Source organism: Mandrillus leucophaeus, unplaced genomic scaffold (genome assembly GCF_000951045.1).
Source record: "Mandrillus leucophaeus isolate KB7577 unplaced genomic scaffold, Mleu.le_1.0 Scaffold1065, whole genome shotgun sequence".
NCBI classification, from domain to species: domain Eukaryota; kingdom Metazoa; phylum Chordata; class Mammalia; order Primates; family Cercopithecidae; genus Mandrillus; species Mandrillus leucophaeus.
The window spans coordinates 320618-340659 of record NW_012098821.1 but is presented as its reverse complement, the minus strand read 5'-3'; the positions used below and the strand labels follow the sequence as shown (position 1 = coordinate 340659).

The window sequence follows — 20042 nt, the reverse complement described above, 5'->3', positions numbered from 1 at the left end:
ACTAGGGAGGAAAAATTCAATTTTAACATTGTATTATAGCAATCAATGAAGTTGTTCTATTGGATTCATTTATACAGAAAGTTTCTCCTACCACCTCATATCCCTTTCTGGGATTTTTGTGTAGGAATCATGGAGAACTTATCTTTAGATTTTATATTCTCCAAAATATTGGGGTATAATTTTTGCTTCCAAACCATTAGAACGGCAAATTTCTAATCCTTGCATTTCACAAGGTAAACAGTAAATCAGTTCCTTTAACCTTATGTTTCTAATGTAAACTAAAGTCAAAAGAACAATACTACTGCAGAACTGAAGCCTCTCTCCTCTTAGTCCGAAACTTTAGCTGTCTATGCTATTTAGGCCAGAGAAAACGTACAATGCTTTGTGTTCAGATCCCTACAAGTCATCTATCCAGGAGGCCACAAGTCCACCCCACCTTCCATTTCTGGTTTCAGGTCCTGAAGAGTATAGAGAAAATCCTGCTTTTCCTGGGGTTTTAAATGCTGGCAAAAGCAAGGCTTATGGTAATAAGACCCAGATCAAAGGCCTATCCTCCTGGTTCAGCCTGCCTGCCTCCACTCCTGCCTCCACCATGTCCATCAGGGTGACCCAGAAGTCCTACGAGGTGTCCACCTCTGGCCCCCGGGGCTTTCAGCAGCCACTCCTACACGAGTGGGCCCGTTGCCTGCATCAGCTCCTCGAGCTTCTCCCCAGTGGCACCAGCAACTTCCGGGGTAGCCTGGGCAGAGGCTATGGTGGGACCAGTGGCATGGGAGGCATCACAACTAACACGGTCAACCAGAGCCTGCTGAGCCTCCTTAACCTGGAGGTAGACCCCAACATCCAGGCCGTGCCCACCCAGGAGTAGGAGCAGATCAAGACCCTCAACAGTCAATTTTCCTCCTTCATCGACAAGGTACAGTTCCTGAAGCAGCAGAACAAGATGCTGGAGACCAAGTGGAGCCTCCTGCAGCAGCAAAAGACAGCTCAGAGCAACATGGACAACATGTTCCAGAGCTACATCAACAACCTTAGGCGGCAGCTGGAGACTCTGGGCCAGGAGAAGCTGAAGCTGGAGGCAGAGTTTGGCAACATGCAGGGGCTGGTGGAGGACTTCAAGAACAAGTATGAGGATGAGATCAATAAGTGTACAGAGATGGAGAATGAATTTGTCCTTCTCAAGAAGGATGTGGATGAAGCTAACATGAACAAGATAGAGCTGGAGACTCACCTGGAAGGGCTGACTGACGAGATCGGCTTCCTCAGGCAGCTGTATGAAAAGGAGATCCGCGAGCTGCAGTCCCAGATCTCAGACACCTCTGTGGTACTGTCCATGGCCAATAGCCGCTCCCTGGACATGGACAGCATCATCGCTGAGGCCAAGGCACAGTACAAGGAGATCGCCAACCACAGCCGGGCTGAGGCTGAGAGCATGCACCAGATCAAGTATAAGGAGCTGCAAACACTGGCCAGGAAGCACCGGATGACCTGCAGCGCACAAAGACTGAGATCTCCAAGATGAACCGGAACATCAGCCTACTCCAGGCTGAAATTGACGGCCTCAAAGGCCAGAGGGCTTCCCTGGAGGCTGCCATCACAGATGCGGAGCAGAGTGGGGAGCTGGACATTAAGGATGCCAACGCCGAGCTGTCGGAGCTGGAGGCCGCCCAGCAGCGGGCCAAGCAGAACATGGCTTGACAGTTGCGTGGGTACCAGGAGCTGAGGAACGTCAAACTGGCCCCGGATATCGAGATCGCCACCTACAGGAAGCTGCTGGAAGGCGAGGAGAGTCGGCTGGAGTCTGGGATGCAGAACATGAGTATCCATAGGAAGACTACGAGCCTCTGTGCAGGTGGTCTGAGCTCAGCCTATGGGGGCCTCACAAGCCCTGGCCTCAGCTACTACCTGGCCTCCAGCTTTGGCTCTGCCTCAGGCTCCAGCTCCTTCAGCCACACCAGCTCCACCAGAGCCCTGGTCGTGAAGAAGATCGAGACCCGCGAAGGGAAGCTGGTGTCCGAGTCCTCTGACGTCCTGCCGAAGCGAACAGCGGTGGCAGCCCCTCCCAGCCTGCCCCTCCTGCGGCTGCCCGAGAGCCCGGGAGAGAGGCCGCTGTGCAGGGTAGCACAGGGAACAGGAGCACCCCTGAGGCTCAGCCCTAGCCCTCAGCCCACAGCAGGGAGTTTAATGCCTAAGGACCCCCCTTGTCCATGCCTCCAGCTACAAAACAATTCAATTGCTTTTTTTTTTTCCTGTCCTAAATAAAACCTCAGCTAGCTCTGACCAAAAAAAAAAAAGTAATTACTTAATGCCTTAGGTGGTCAAAAAACAATTAGCGTCTATTAAATGCATTTCAAACTAAAAAGTACTTAAGGTTAAGTAAAAGTAGACCTATTAAGATCAAGGAGTCATTCCTTTGCTCTTTAAAGAGATATGTATCAGTCACAAAATCAGCAGGAAATAAAATTCATTCAGAATAATTTAAAGTGAGAGATGTCAGTGAAAAAACTAATTATAGAATAATGGACATGGCTTAGGAAACAAACAAAGTGTGTTAGTCCATTCTCACACTGCTATAAATAAATACCTGAGACTGGGTAACTTATAAAGAAAAGAGGTTTAACTGGCTACAGTTTTGCAGACTATGCAAGAAGCATAGCAATTTCTGCTTCTGGGGAGGCCTCAGGAAGCTTTCAGTCATGGCAGAAGGCAAAGTGAGAACAAGGCACTTCACATGGTTGAAGCAAGAGGAAGATGTAACCCATTGGGGATTACATTTCAACACGAGGTTTGGTTGGGGACAGAGATCCAAACCGTATCACAAGAGATGCTGAGATGCCTGGAGACTGGTGATAGTGAGAAACCATTACAATTCCAGGGGCCAAAGCGGGAGGACGAAACATTGTCAAAGCAGAATGTCTCCTCCAACTCTACATTCTCATTCTGGTGCCTTTCATTTTGTGAACCCAACCCCAAGTCAGCTCACAAGAGAACCTGATAATGCAGTCCATTTTGGTCTGAAGCATGAAGAAGAGCACAAAATAATGGACAATAGAACTGGAGATTAAGAGGACAGTGAAAATAATGAGCACAAGTTTCCAGTCAAAATATATCAGCTAAAAATAGATATGCTATATTCTCTGTCTTTGGAAAAAAATCCATTCTTGAACAGACATGAGAGCAATTGGAAAGATGAGACATAAGACAAAGAGTTCCTGAACAGCCAGTAAGCTCCAAAACAGATGTTGACGCAGACACAATCTGAAACTCTATTGCTGGCCGTTGCACAGGAGACCTGAAGTAGCAGAGGAGAGAGGGGCATGTCCTAGGAGAAGTAGATATTTGGTAGAAAGGAGAGAAAACATCCCCAAGAAATACTCCAAAATTGTCAACTAGCATCCTTTTGGAAGATTGTATGTAATGGTACTTGGTGAACTGCTAAAGCATTTGGTTGGTTGTATTTGTTAGTTACTGATGTTATTAACAGCAGTCCTCTATCATGACCATATTGAGCTTCTGTTACAAGCACCTTACTCCATTGTGGTGGCTGTTGGCTTTCTCAACTCCAAATCCACCACTCTATAGACTCTGCTTTTGATAAGAAGGCTGCAACTCATCAATCAGAATCATCGTTTGGTTCCCTGCTATGTTCCATTAATTGGAGGAGGCTAGGACACTGGAAGCTGCTGTAGGGACAAATATCTCTATCATGTTTGCTTATTATACCTATCAGTGCTATCACAGCAATAGTTCTTTGCCCAGATGCATTGGTTCCAGTTTCCAGTTTATTTTTGTCCCACACTTCCAGCAATATTCTAATCATGTCCCTCAAAAGAAATAGAACCAACTATCAGTGGGCTGTGTTCAGGGACCTGAGTGCCAACTTCACAAGAGGTCTTTCTCTGGTGTTCCTGAGGTATGAGCTGTAGCGGGGAAGTCCTCTTTCCTGCAAAGTTGGCTCTTGGCCTCATATTCTCCATCCTTTGAGCTCCTAAGGTACCAGAACCAAAAGAGCAGCACCCTCTCATTATAGGTCAGAATATAAGCTCTTGGGGAAACTCTCCATCAAAATTATAGTTTTTAATAAGCCCAGACTCTTCTGTTTGTTCCCAAAGCCATACGAGTAAACTTCCTGTAGTTATTATCCCTGAATTATTCCCGTGTTCCCTTTTTTTCCCTTTCAGTCCTCTAATATCTGTTTATCCAGTTCTTTGTACTAAATGCTTCCTGTGTTAGTCACTGGTGTGACTTCTATTTTTCAGTCTAGACCCTTAATAGCATATCCATTTCAACTTTCCTTGAGGATAAGGTCCAAGCATAGCATTATAAATCCCACCAGATTAAAATATTTCTGTATTTGCTTCTTGTTAATCTTGAAGCCTTAAAGAAAATTAATTTATTTGAAGATGGTATTTCCCAAAAGCAGGAACATGCCTGTTTAGCAATAAGCATGACATTACGACTTCTGAAGAAACTATACAGATTGGAGCTGAATTAAGCATAGTTGTATTTCACAGAATGCTTATACTCGACATCTTCCCTGAAGAGCTGAGAGAAAGTATGAATATTTGACCAAATACAGTTAGGTTACTGGCAATGCAATAAAATATTTATTTATTATACTAGCTGTTAAATGTGGAGGTCAATGAGGCCAGAGGCAAAGGAAAGTAAAAATATTTGGAACAATTAAGTAACCATGGACACGGCAAGTTGTCTATGGTAAATTTCATTTATAAGATTCAGTAATTTGAAATTGTTAATGCACTTTTTATTCCCAATTGAGAGCAGGGTGATGTTATTTATCTCTTTAAAGGAGAAGTTTAAATAATAAGTAGACACTTTCTCTTTTTCCATTTTTTTAAAACAAAATAATACCACATTTGCAAACTAAGGTGGGCCGTTGGTTAACAAAGCCTTTGAAAATGATTCATCTCAAATATAGAAATGTTCTTATTATCATCATGACTATCAAAGGAAAAGAATGGTATCCTTGAGAATCTTCAGCTCATATTAAGCTCTCTGAGTTCACAGTCTTCTTACTTCAAACTAAGTTGTATTTTGGGAAACTTTAAATACAAGCATGAGTCTAAACATATTAACCTCTTTAAATGGCATTTTACTCATCTATAAAGTGACAAAGAATAGAAAAAATTGAAACGTTCATCTAGTTCTTTGCCATGCTAGAATGAAGAACTTTTAGCACAGTCTGGCATATCTGTTTGGTCTTCACACTATAGATGATGGGGTTCATTACAGGAGAGATTAGTAGGTAGGCACTGGCAATCAAAGTATGCACATAGGGTGGGGTCTGCTTCCCAAACCTGTGAACAAAGGACAGACTGATCAATGGAATGTAAAATACAGCAACAGCCCCAATATGGGAGATACATGTGCTGAAGGCTTTCTTCCTTTCTTCCGGGGAAGCAATGCTAAGAACAGTCTTAATGATCAAAATATAAGAAAGGACAATAAAGACAGAATCCACCCCAGCAGTGGTAATCAGGGCAGTCATCCCAGCTGCACTGTTGATTCTGGTGTCTGTGCATGAGAGCTTCATCACATCAGGGTGAAAGCAATAGGAGTGGTGGAGCACGTGACTGCGTCAGTAGGACAGTCTGTTAAGAAGCAACACCATAGGGATCAGTGTTATTGTTAACCTGGTGATAATTGCTACTCCAATCTGTGCTATTTTAAGATCAGTTAAGACAGAAGTATATCTAAGAGGATTAGTAATGGCCACAAAATGATCAAAAGCCATGGCCAACAGCACTGAGGATTCCATGACAGTGAAGAGTTGAATAAAGAACATCTGGGACAAGCAGGCATTAAAGCTGATTTCCCTCACATTGAACCAGAATATACCCAGCATAGTGACCAGAGTGGATATGGACAGGCCGAGGTCAGTGGTGGACAGCATGAGGAGGAAATAGTATATGGGTTTGTGGAGGCTGGGCTGAGTGATGATGGCAAAGAGGATCAGGTTGTTTCCTGAGAGGGCAGTTACATAGAGGAAGCAGAAGGAAATGGAGATCCAGGTGTGGAAGGCTTCCAGCCCAGGAACACCAGTGAGCAGGAAAATGATGGAAGTGGAAGTGATATTCTGCAAAGTTGACATATTGAATTCAAACGGCAGAATCTTCAGCTGTGTCTGGAAATGATAAACTGTATTTATTTATTATGCATTTAATTGGAAATTATTTCACCAAGTAAACATTTATAAAAGATGATGTCTACATTATATAGAAAACTCATAAAGATTGATTAATGACAACAACAAATGAAGTCCACATCAAACAAAGGAGCAGAAAACAGGAAATGAATGGTTCCCTGAGGATACAGAATTTGCACAAAAACAAAGAGAGCAGCATTCCTTCTTATTTAAGTTCACATGTCTGATGAGTGACTTCAAGTGGTAAGTAGTCAGCAAATATTTGTTGAAGTGTGTTCAAAGGGTTGTGTGATATTTTAGACAAATAGTAAACAATATATGCAGTGAGTCTGATACATAACTGAATTACACTAGCTTTTAGAGGCCCATCCAAAAAATCCTCTCTTTATCTCCTGCTATTTTCTTTCAATCAGAATCAAATCCAATACATCCAACAAATAGCCAACATTTGTTGATCCCCTGCTATCTGCAGTTGATAATATCCTGGATAAGCATACAGTCTATTTGAGATATCAAAACTTAAACTGTACCTAAGAAATTTTCATACCACATAACGAGTGTGAGTTAGATATAAAAACGTATACTTATGTATAAACCATAATTAGAGTATACGGGGCATCCAATATGAAAGTATTATGGATAGTCTGATGTTATGAATTTTTATCCTGCATCCCAAGTCGACGTTTCTTACAGCTGCGTGTTATAAATTTTAACTGGGTTAAATTACTCTGACATTTATCAGCTGGGTTACCACATGATGAGTTACTAAACTGTATGTGCCTCATTTTCTCCATCTCTAAAGTAACTATGGTGTGCATATCCACAGGACTGTTGTAAAGATTAAATTAATGTATGTGAAAATCTGAGCAGAGCATCTCACTATGGTAAAAACTTACCAAATGTTAGTTATTATCATTAAAGAGAAAAATTAAAGTTAAAAATGTATACACACATTGTTTTCCAACATCTATCCCCAATCCCCACCCTCACTTATCTACTTTTCTCTTTATCTGGTAGCTGAGAACAAAAAAAAAAATGGAAATATTCTAAGTCTAATTTAGGTAATATCCACTGGTTAATTCCTCTACAACTATGTTTTTCTCATCCTTTCTTCATCTTTCCAGGTTAAAAAGAAGTGCACTTACTGCTTTCCAGACAAGCCTCATTACCTAGTCTCAATCTATCTCGGATGTTAGTTTAGTTTAACATCAAACATTACTGAGTGCAAGCTGCAATCCAGACTGTCGACATACAAGCCAAGTGAAGTATTGCACCTGCCCTGAGGATCATTAGGAAATAATAGGATAGTTCAGAAAACAAATTTGTAAACAAATGATAAGACTGTATTTAAAATACAGAGGTATATATATTAGATAGTTGGAGGGGATGGAGTCAAACAGCTTCTCTGAGTAAGTAAAGAATTGTTGAGCAGAGGCTGATAAGTGAAAATCATCATGAAAGAAATTCTAAGCATATTCAAAGGCGATGGAGTTTCAGATATTTTAGAAATGCCACTAAAGTGTGAAATACAGTGTACCAAAAGGTAGTGTGTAAGAGGTAAGAGAAGGCCAGGTATGGTGGCTCATGCCTGTAATCCCAGCACTTTGGGAGGCCAAGGCAGGTGGATCACCTGAGGTCAAGAGTTCGAGAGCAGCCTGGCCAACATGGTGAAACCCCATCTCTACTAAAAATACAAAACATTAGCCAGGTGTGGTGGCGCATACCTGCAACCCCAGCTACTCAGGAGGCTGAGGCAGGAGAATCGCTTGAACCTGGGAGGCGGAGATTGCAGTGAGCTGAGATCGCGCCATTACACTCCAGACTGGGCGACAGAGCAAGACTCCCTCAAAAAAAAAAAAAAAAAAAAAAGCTCTTAAGAGAGCTCAAGTATGGAATTATCATCTTCACTTCAAAAGGGTAAGAGATTTGTGCTATTCATACAATCTATATAAACATGCAGATGAACAACATTCTTCGTTCTTCTTAGCCTGCATCCCTGCTATGTGTATCTCTTTTTCTACACCAACAACTCATAAAATGATTTGCCTATCCTCATTTCTGTACCTCATGGTTCATACCTATATTTGAAATCTGGTTTTGTTTTTGACCAAAGCATACTTTGTTGCATTAGTTGTCTATAACTACATAAGAAATTAGTAAAAATTCAGCGGCTTTAAACAAAACACATATATTACCTCACAGTTCTGTAAGTCAGATGTCTGAGCACAGCAAAACTAGATGCACTACTCAGGATCTCACAAGATTGAAATTAAAGTTCCATCCAGTACCATGTTCTTAATTGGAGAGGAGGGTCCTTAAAATCCTCACTCAGATTGCTGTAGGAATTTAGTTCCTTTTGGTATATGGTTGAGGTCTCCAATTTCTTGCTGGGCTTTTAGCTTCTAGAGGCTACTCTCAGTCCCAGTCATGTGTTCTTCTCACAATATGACATCTTAGGTCTTCAAATCCAGCAGGAGAACCTCCTTCGAGATTCTTGTCTCTTTTAAAGACTTCTATGATTAGGTAAGCCCTAGCAGGATAATCTTGCTTTTAATTAACTCAAAGTCAAGTAATCAGGGACCTTAGTTACATCTGTTAAACCCTTTTGCCATATAATGTAATGTAGTCATGGGAGTGATATCCCATCACATTCACAGGCCCTAGTCACACACCCAAGGCATGGGTACTGCTCAAAACAAGTACGCCAGGATGGACAAAAATCTTTAGGGCCCTTTTAGAATCCTACTAACCCCACCTGTCAAGACTATCCAGTCTCCAAATCTTTATAGGTTCAACTTCTGAAAAGTCTCTTGATTGACCATATTTATCTTCTAGTTTTATCAGTGACCTTTCTTCCTACCCTCAGAAATCTTTTTATATACTCTACCTGGGCTTTTCCTTACTTCACCAAACTACCAAATATAGCAAGTTCTTTCACACTAATGTGCTCGCTTAATTCATGTAGTTCTCTCTTTTTTGAATAAGACAAAAATTTTTAGATCCATTATTTGATCCACCGAACCATGTGTAAATTAAACATGAATTTATTTCAGGAAGCATTTGGTGGCATCACCTATTCTAAGTCAGAAGAACTAACTTCTTCCTCTGGAGTTATATTATTTTCTATTTATGCATCTAGAATAGTGTTTATTCCATTGTATGATCATGGGTTATTTGAAAATTGCCTCTCTAACAAAATTAAGTTACTGGAAGGTAGATCATTGTTTTTTCATCATTATATTCCCAATACCTTGAAATATATTTTGAGAAGTGTGGGCATACAATATATACATGTTGATGTAAATTCAATCCAAGAGTTGTTAACTAAGATTCTGAACATATCTCAGGACTTCAACACATTCAATTTTGTCTATTTAAAACATGCTGTGTTGCCTAAAATTATATATGTGGCTTCTGGAAGAATCGCACAGAGCTCTCCAGTGTTCTCACAAACTGAGTGATGTATGTGTGTGTGTGTGTGTGTGTGTGTGTGTGTGTGTGTGTGTGAGAGAGAGAGAGAGAGAGAGAGAGAGAGGAGAGAGAAAGAGGTTTGGGGTTTTACTGATGGAAGACTCTGTCCTAGTATTGGAGGGTTAACTTTTATGTGCCCTCCCATTTGTTGACAGTAATTCTCTTCGTACTATATCAAGATAACACTCCAGACCCATTGTAAGAATGTGTTGCAAGTTCTGTCCTGGGCTACCTTGACTTATCTCTTTTCTCTGATTACAGAGTAAGTGATATTGTTATACAGTCATACAAACCTAGGTTCAAATTTCGTCTCTGCCATCTAGAGCTAGCCAGAGTTTTCCAAATAAGCACTTTACATCAGATTCCACTAATGTGAAACTGGTAGTTCACCATTGGCACTACTTCATAAGGATTAAAAGGATTAAATGAGACAACATTGTAAAACATATAATATGTTAACCAGTGTGCAGGACGTGAAAGTCACTTGATATTGGTAAATGAACATGAGGATGAGGATAAGAATGGCAGTGGCAGTGTGTGATGGTGGTAGTGGCCGTTGACCTTAGGACTTTGAGTGGCAGTTATAAAATGTGACACAACTAACCAGGAGACTTAAAATTGCATGGACACATTAACAGCCTGCTCTAAGCAGCAAAACAAATGGCTCATAGACCAATCAAACCTCCTCAGTCAGAATAGAATGTTCCTAGAAAATACAGATATCAGAAAATAGATTTCCACAATTTTCCTTAGGCACCCACGAGAGCTTTCTGCAGTTAATAAAGTCTCCCTCATTCTTAAAAGAAACCAGGCATGTAAAGTCTAATGTTTTTCTTGAATGCAGCAGTTTTACTTACAAAGTATAAGGATATGTTCTTTCCCACACTGTTCTCCATAAAGGGGCCTGAGGAGCTGGGGATGTGTTCTACCCGGAAACAGGTAGCATATATAAGAAGCCATATCTCAGGATGCCTGAAAGCTCTTAATAAGCTCCTGGTGAAGATTTCTGCATCCCCCCGAGTCTGAAGCTTCCCAAGGGTTCATTCTACTTCATGGCTTCCTTCTCCTTCTACTTCATGTACTTTTATAGTTTCCATGAAGGGACTGCTGTTACAGGTCTTTGATCTTATGTATTTGTAAAATTTTCTTAAAAGTAAATTTGTGAGTAACCACACCCTCCAAAAAATCCCCACAAGATCGCCCCTCATCTTCACACCACTCCCACACCCAACTGATAAACTTATCTTCCTCCTATATTATTTAGGTGAATTTTGTATATTTTTAGAAGCCCCTCTGCTTGTGCTTCACTCCATCCCCCCAAAAAATCTTCATTTATTCTTTCATGGAACATTTGAAGTATCTTTCATATTCTAGGACTTCATACTGGTAATACAGAGAATAAAACAGAGTCTTTTCCCTCCAGAGCTCCTTGGAGGGAACCCCTTGTGGAAACAGACGTAAAACTCGGTGATTACAATAAGGGATATTTATGATGACAGCACAGAAGAGTTGTGTTTATGCTGCAGGAAACTCAGAACCAGGTCTGTCAGGAGACATGGAGCACAGAGCGTAGGAAGAACAGAAGGTGACTAACAGCAGACTCAGCTCGCTTGGAACTCCCGGTGCCAGTGTAGTGGAGAGATGAAGCTAAATAGGGAGACAGGATCTATGTTAGGCATGAAGATCTTTTAGGCATCCTAAGTCATTTGAGTCTAAATAACATAATACAAATTACTCAGCATGGAACTTAATCTTTTCTCTTCCCTAGAAAAACTCATTTTATTCTTGTTATTTATTTATTTTACTGTTTTTTATTATATTTTAAGTTCTAGGGTACCTGTGCACAACGTGCAGGTTTGTTACATATGTATACAACTGTCATCTTGGTGAGCTGCACCCGTTAACTCGTCATTTTTACAGCTCCACATGAAGCAGCTGAGGAAGTTGGGCACCTAATTTGAGAATCCCTAATATATTGCAGCTCTCTGCTTGGTTTCAATATCAACCTGAATGGTACAGATATCACATTTTCCTTGTAAACTCTGATATATCAGTTTACAGAAATGTCAATTTAGAAGACATTCTCAAACAGAACCTCAATACCCCATCGCCCACTCTTTCCAAGTCTACCTCAGATTAACCAGACTACTATTTTCAGCATTAGTTCTGACAGTTTTAAACAACCATTTTTTCAGATGGACTATAAATAAAAGCAAAATGTATAGACCATAGTATCGGATGTTGTTGAATTTAGAGTATAACATAGATAGCGGGGAAAAATAAGAAGTATAAGCTTTAATACTGAAAGAAAAAAAAAACTTAGAAATAAGAAAAAATATAAAGTATTACAAGAGAGAAAATAAATATACTTCAAAGTGGATTTAATTAAGGTACATATAACTATACTATGCAAGATTATCTGTAATTGACACCTCATAAATTACATTATTAAAGCATGAATCAAAATCGTTGCTTTCACAGTAACATTCTTAGTACATTTATTTTAAGATGCACCCAAAAATGTGGTTGCCCCAACTTCAAAATTACTTTTCAAAACTTTTCCTATCCATATGGAATTTAAATAATTTATGTTTGTGCTTGTATTGCTTAGAAATGAATGCATATTATATTTTCTCTATTAAACAGTAAATTTCTAGGAGCTATATTTTTCTTATCAAGTCAAGTATTTCCTAAGCTTCTTGTTTTTCCACTGGTTCAGGCTCCTACTAGGAGAAAGAGAGACCACCATCTATGACTACTCTTAGTATATGGTATAATGTTTTGTACACAGTTTGTAAGTAACAACTCATTAAAATATTGTTTTAATTTAGATATGTTTAGTCAGATTTAAACACCTTAAGAATGAAGCCTGTGCCTTCCCTGTTCACTGTTTTATCCCTAGTACCTCCCTTCCACAGTGTTTGCCAAAATGAAGATGCTCAAAATATGTAAGTATATATGTGAAGTTATATAAAAATAAATTTAATTCAATAAGCGTGCATTAAGTAGCTATTATTAATAAAGCACAGTGCTTGTATCTGTGCAAGATACATCAATCCCCAAAGTCCAATGCCCATTTTCAAAAAGCTTCAGGTCAGTAGGGGAAGAGAAATCTGACTAACTATAAGACAAAGATTTATTAACAGCACCTGAAAGAATAATAAATGGAACAATCAGGAAAAGAAGGAGGTGGGTATTTCAGTCAGAGAGAGCAAAATAATCAAAGACTGAGAGGCAATATATTCCTGGTGTTTTACAGAAATATACATAATTCATCAAAGTGGATAGACCCCAGAAAACTGTTACTCTGTCATACATGATGTTCCATAAATGTCTTGTTAAAGTGCAAATTTGTGGGCTCCATCTCAAGCACTTCTGTTTAAGTAGTTCTGGAGCAGAATTGAGGAAGCTGCACCTTAAAAACAAGTGTCAAGTGGTTTGGATGCACAGATGCTGGACCACATTGAGAAAACAGATAGATGCAAGTAGAAAGTGGATGTCATCTAATGAGTGTATTCAGTGGGTTGTATGAGGCCAGATCTGTGAAGACCCATTGGAATGAAGATCTTATGGAAGATGAAGAACTAAAAAAGTTTTGTTTTGTGGAAAGGTGTTAAGTGGAAATTACTTCATTATCTAAAAAGAAAAAGAAACCCTCATTATTGAACATTTATAAAATGCAGGAAAGTACAAAGAATATGTCAACAAAACAATATCCAGCTATCAAATATAAGCTGTTTTAATGTTTGGGATATGTTTATTTATACTTTTTAATATACATGTACACATATTCACATGAAATATATACACAATAGTAAGTACTTTGTATACTAACCTATCTTTTTTTAACAAAATGTAATTTATATTTGTATTGGTATTTAACTTGTTGCATTGTATTTTATATTTTATTTAGTCAATACCCTAAAATAATTGTTTAAGCAGTTTCCACATTTTCATTGCAATGTATAATGAATGATGTGTTGAACATCACAATATATCTTTACATCTTTGCCCATTTTTCTTCTTTAGACATATATTTAAACAATGGACCCCCAGATCTTTTACTATTAAAATACAAATGCATTTACCAAAGTGACCTCAAATACTCTTTTAAGAATTAGGAAAGTAGTCCTTTTATTCATACTTCTTGCTTATTGTTCTTATTCATATTCTTCAGCCATTTACAATCTGTCTGGTGGAATAACGAATCATTACAAACAAACTGTAAGAATTACTAAAACCTAGACTAGACTTTGCCTACTGATCTATGTTATGTGAGACCTACCTTGCATAGCTACATACTCTAGAGGTGGTGAGACTGCCTAAACTCCAAGTATGACTTTACTTGTGCATGCTTTCAGACATGTTTTAACTGTGGTCCTATACTGTGCTAGGTTCAGTATTCATGACAGGATCAGATGTACCGGCATAATCTCTGCCCTCAAATAACCCACCATTTAGAACTGTGTAAATAGTAAGTTAATGGATCGTCAGAATAGAGAGAAAGCATGTTGAAACCAGCTTTTTCAATAAACAACAGTAACTCACAGTACTGAATGATCAAACATGGGTCAGGGAAGTCTTGGTAAAGAAGGAGTACACTCAAACTTCCCTAAATTAGCTTAGAGAGAAATACTTTGAGCACAGTCTTGCGAATTTGCTTTGTCTTTACACTGTAGATTATGGGATTCATTACAGGAGGGATAAGCAGATAAACATTGTCAATGAGCGTGTGCACAAGAGGAGGGGCATGCTTTCCAAATCTGTGCACTAGTGACAAACTGATCATGGGGATGTAGAAGATGGTAACTGCACTGATGTGAGAGACACAGGTACCAAAAGCCTTTTTCCGCTCCTCTGGGGAGGCAATTCAGAACACAGAGTGGATGATCAGAGCATAGGAGAGGAGGATCAAGACGGAGTCCAAGCCAGCAATAGAGATAACAATGACCAGGCCAAACGCACTGTTGATCGATGTGTCTGTGCATGAGAGCTTCATCACATCAGGGTGGAAGCAGTAGGAATGGTGGAGCACATGACTACGGCAGAAGGAGAGGCATTTAAGGAGCAGGAGTAGAGGCACTAGAGCTGTTGTCCCCCTAAAAACAATTGCAAAGCCTACTTTAATAATCCATGAATTGGTTAAGATAGTGGCATATCTCAGTGGGTTACAGATGGCAATGAAGCGGTCAAAGGCCATTGCCAAAAGTACTGAGGACTCCATGAATGTGAAGCCATTTGGCTAATGCAGGCATCAAAACTGATTTCTCGAGCATTGAACCAGAAAATATCCAGCATGGTGATCAATGTAGAAAGACACAGATCTAGGTCCATGAAGGATAGCATGGAGAGAAAATAGTACAGGGGTTCATGGAGGCTCGACTCAGTGATGATGACAAACAGGATCATGCCATTTCCAGAGATAACAATGACATAGAGACAACAGAATGGGATGGAGGTCCAGGTCTGAGGGGTTTCAAGGCCAGGGATGCCAGTAAGGAAGAAGACTGCAGAGTGGAAAATGCTCTGGTTGAAGGATGGCATGATGAGTGAAGAAGCAGATGTCTTCGAGGAAAAGAACCAAGTCCTGTAATAATGGAGAAGAAAAGTATTTTCACTCTCTTCTATACACCATACAATTTACGATCACTAGAGAACCACATCCTATTCTTCATTGAAAATGCATAGCCACTTACTGTTTTCTTAGATGTGTTCTTGAATGAACTAGGAGAGGACACAGACACTAAACTGTGCAAAGAAACCTGGTTTTTAGCAAGATTCCCATTATACTCCATCTAGGCTTCAGGATATTTATATATACATATATAAAACAGGAGATTAGATTCAATAATAGAAAATATTTTCAGTTCTATGACTGTATGTACATGGGCAGACAGGATATTTCTGGGCAACCATAAGAAGCACAACAGGAAATTCACCCTGCTTTTCTTCACTTCTCAGTTTCTGAGGCAAAAACCCTAAGGTGCATTAAAGTTTATAAGTCCATGTGACCCAATGAAAGTAAGATGACAAGATAATATTAAACATTTTCTAGTAAAATACTCCTGATCAAATAAATACACAACAGCTGCTGAGTGAAAAAACAAATACATAAAACTAAGTACCAGGAAAGAAACAATTAAATCTAAATGGACCACAGTGGGTGATAATAGAAAAAAGGTTTGTTTATACAGGTAATAATTGAGAAGTTGATTATGTTCAAATGAAATTCTGCCTGAAAAAAAAGATGGCTTAAATAACCTTAACAAGAACAAAGGAACTCATTGGGAAGTCATGGATAATAACTGGAGTATTTACCTGAGCAAGTTTCTTAATTTTCCATTTCTGCAAAAGGGTATTGAGAATAGATTGGCTGGGGGAAAGAGGTTTTCTCTGGAGATCTAAGTGTGTGCTCACCTAGATCCATAAATCTGTGGGATTGAAAACGTTTCTGTATATTGCTTCTTGTCTTAAGTTTTCTGACAGTTTTTTATCTACAGAAAGAATGTTTGGTTTTTAACATATCTATGTTCCCCTTTCACTCACTCATGCATGTATTTACTCAAAAAAAATTAAATACCTACAGTGTTAGTGTGTGCATTAGAATCAGACTTGCTACTTTAAGAAGGTCTGTACATGACTCTGAGAAAGAAAATATTTGAGTGTAAGTTAAGTGGTTTTCTGATTGAGGGCCCAAGCCCTCCCCTGAATTTCCTGGGAGTTGTTGCAATCCCCTGAATGAATAGACAGGAACTTAGACATCAGTAAGAATAATTGGTTACAGAAAGTGCGTTCAAGAGGGCATTTCTCTAGGTATTTGAGAAGAAGGAAAAATGTTCAATACAGGAAGGCTCTTTGAGTTCTCACTAAAATATATATACATGCTGGAAATTCTGAATTGAGAGGCAATGCAAGACAAAACAAAATATATGGATTTTTGAGTCAACCCTTGGATCTCAGTTAGAAGATAAGCTTCACTTTTTCACCTGCGACTTTACATACAAGAATCGAGACATGAACCAACTTCCACATCCTGGGGAAAATGACTCGTGCCCTGATAATGGAGCCTGAGAGTTGTGAAACTAATGTCTATGGTTGAAGTCACAGGATCAGTGACAAATATCGTAGGGTAATAAATCTAAAGGAAATGAAGTCTGAGGACAGAGTGCTGGGGAACAGCAGTATTTAAAGAAAAGACCAGAAGAAGCATCCTCTAACGATATTGAGGAGGCATGGCCACTAAGGTAAAAATGACTCCCAGGAAAATACAAGGACCATTTTTCCTCAGACCTATGATCTTAGAGCCAGAAAAAATGGCTAGCACAACAGCATCTAAAAGTATCTGTTGAATAAATGAATGAACTGCTTCTGAAAATAGTGATAAACCCCAGCACTTAATATTTCCACATATGTGTGATTTCTGATATGTGGCCCCCTCAAATTATAAGTTAAATTCATGCAACCATAAGAACATATTTTAACATTGGAGGAAAACAAACAGTTTTCTCAATAATCTGGTATTTATCTTTGAGACAAGGACTTTGCTCAAATTTGAACCTAGTGATAAAAACATTTATTTTCCCAGTTGAAGTAGAGAGCAAGTAACGACCTTAAGATCATACACTCTTTATTTTAAAAATGAGGAAGCAACCTCTCAATTTAATGTTCTTTTTATTATAGTAAAAGCCCAATTTGCAAACCATATATCTGATTAGGGGTTAATATTCAAAATATATAAGGAACTCCTACAACTCAGTAGCAAAAACACAAATAACTCAATTTAAAAACGGACAAAGGCCGGGCATGGTGGCTCATGCCTGTAATCCCAACACTTTGGGAGGCCGAGGCGGGCGGATTACGAGGTCAGGAGATCGAGACCATCCTGGCTAAAACGGTGAAACCCCGTCTCTACTAAAAATACAAAAAATTAGCCAGGCGTGGTGGCGGGCGCCTGTAGTCCCAGCTACTTGGGAGGCTGAGGCAGGAGAATGGCGTGAACTCGGGAGGTGGAGCTTGCAGTGAGCCAAGATAGCCCACTGCACTCCAGCCTAAAAAAAAAAAAAGGACAAAGGACTTGAATAGAGATTTCTCCAAAGAAAACATACAAATGGCCAACAAATATAAAATATAAAAAGATGTCAAGTGTTGACAAGAATGAGAAGAAACTGGACCTATTGTACACAGTTGGTGAGAATGTAAAATCATGCAACCACTGTGAAAAACAGCACATCCACTCTGAGTATATATCCAAAGGAAATAAATAATCAGAGATATCTGCACTTCCATGTTCATTGCAGAATTAATTACAATAGCCAACACATGGAAACAACCTAAATATCCATCAACAAATGAATGGATAAAGAAAGCACAAGACATGCATGTCATAGAATACTATTCAACCTTAAAAGTAGTAATATTCTGACACATGCTACAACATGGATGAACCTGAAATGAAATACTTCATGATTCCACTTATATTGGAAGTATCCCTTAACCAAACTCATAGAAACAGAAAGTCAAATAGTGATTGCAACAGACACAGGGAGAGGGAAAAATGGGGGAGATGCTGTTAAACAGGTATAAAGTTTCAGTTACTAAAGAAGAATTAGTTCCAGAGATCTGATATGCAACATTTTACTTATAGTTAACAATACTGTATTGTGTGATTAAAAGTTTGAGTAAATCTCATGTTAAGTGTTCTTTTCTTTCTTTTTTTTTTTTACAGGGTCTTGCTTTGTTGCCCAGGGTGGAGTACAGTGGTGCAATCACTGCTCACTGCAGCCTCAAACTTTCAGGCTCCAGTGATCCTTCTGCCTCAGCCTGCCAAGTAAAGTACCTGTAAAGTAGCTGAGACTACAGGCACACACCATCATGCCTGGATAATTTTTTTAAAATTTTTTGTAGAGATAGGGTTTCACCATGTTGCCCAGGCTGGTCTTGAACTATTGAACTCAAGGAATACACCTGCCTTGGCCTCCAAAGTGCTGGGATTACAAGTGTGATTTTATCACAATAAAAATAAATAGAATAGCTATATTGTAAACAGCAAAAATAAAACATAAAAGAAAAACCCAACAGAGTAAGTACTCAGCTATATTTCTAATAAAATTAGTGGTAATGTATTTCATGTCTCCTAAGTGCCAAATAATTTACTTCACTGAATCTCTGAGTCCCTCTTTCCACTGCACACAGCTCATAGCATCTTTCTTCAACTCCTACAATCAAAGGGAAACATAATAGGATTCTTGTAACAGAGGGAACTCTATTAGCAAACATGGGTCCAAGAACAGCTTTTTTTTTCTTTTTTCTTTTTTCTTTTTTTTTTTTTTTTTAGACAGAGTCTTGCTCTGTCTCTAGGCTGGAGTGCAATGGCACAATCACCTCCTCCTCCCAGGTTCAAGCGATTCTCCTGCCTCAGCCTCCCAAGTAGCTGGGACTACAGGCGCCCACCACCACACGCAGCTAATTTTTTCTATTTTATTAGAGACAGGGGTTTCACCATGTTGGCCAGGATGGTCTCGATCTCCTGACCTCATGATCCGCCCACCTCAGCCTCCCAAAGTGCTGGGATTACAGGTGTGAGCCACTGCGCCCAGCCAAGAATAGCTTTTTAAAAAAATTCTATGATTCTTAAACCAGTCTTGAGTTGTCCTGCACTAAAACTAACAAGCAAATATTAAACTCTTCTTAAACAGATCTCTTTAAGTGTCTCTTTCTCCCCTACTGAGAATTCTTCCATGACAGGGCCTATAACTTAAACATCCCTGTCACCAGACTACCAGGAACATCGAAATAGCCCTCATGACAATGCTTCACATTCATTACTATCACAACACCATTATTGGGTATTAATAACTCCCTTTTATGGATGAGAAAGCAGGGTAAGATGAGATAATCGAGTCTCAGAGGAACCATATGACGTTCTCAAATTCATCCAACAAGCCAATGGCAGATTCAGGAATTGAGCTCTGTTCTTACTCCAAACGCCATGCTCTCGCAAACTCTTTATTTAATTTTTTTTTTTTTTTTTTTTTTTTTACTGTGGAATGAACAAACACATGCTGATGACTGTACTCTATATTTGGAATAACTATTTTGAATGCTACAACAATATTTTTGAGTTGACATAATGTATGAAAATATACTACTGAGTTCATGCTCACTAATTTACTCTGAACACTTCTGTGTTGACTTCATATACTATCTGAAGGTTATACAGTACCTGATCTACTTATAAATGTCTTCAGTGCACCACAACACTGACCTTGTGCGCAGAAGAATTCTGGGGTCTGGAAGGTGAGGTTATTTGATCCTGCCCCCTGCTATTTGAAGGATCATCCCACACAGCAGAGAATCTATTAACACAAAGCAAGTGAGAGTTGTCTCAACATCACTAACTTGCAGA

The 20042-nt window shown here is 39.2% G+C and overlaps 1 protein-coding gene and 2 pseudogenes across 1 annotated transcript; 1 reads left to right on the top strand and 2 right to left on the bottom strand.

Annotated features, from left to right (window-relative positions):
- The first annotated feature begins 592 nt into the window (after positions 1-592).
- On the top strand, positions 593-2262 carry LOC105543084 (annotated as a pseudogene).
- Positions 2263-5161: 2899 nt separating this feature from the next.
- On the bottom strand, positions 5162-6112 carry LOC105542943 (olfactory receptor 51F2-like). Its single transcript, XM_011984664.1, is given in 1 exon segment — positions 5162-6112. A coding segment is annotated over 1 exon segment (951 nt).
- Positions 6113-14249: 8137 nt separating this feature from the next.
- Positions 14250-15181, bottom strand: LOC105543077 (annotated as a pseudogene).
- Between the last annotated feature and the right edge of the window lie 4861 nt (positions 15182-20042).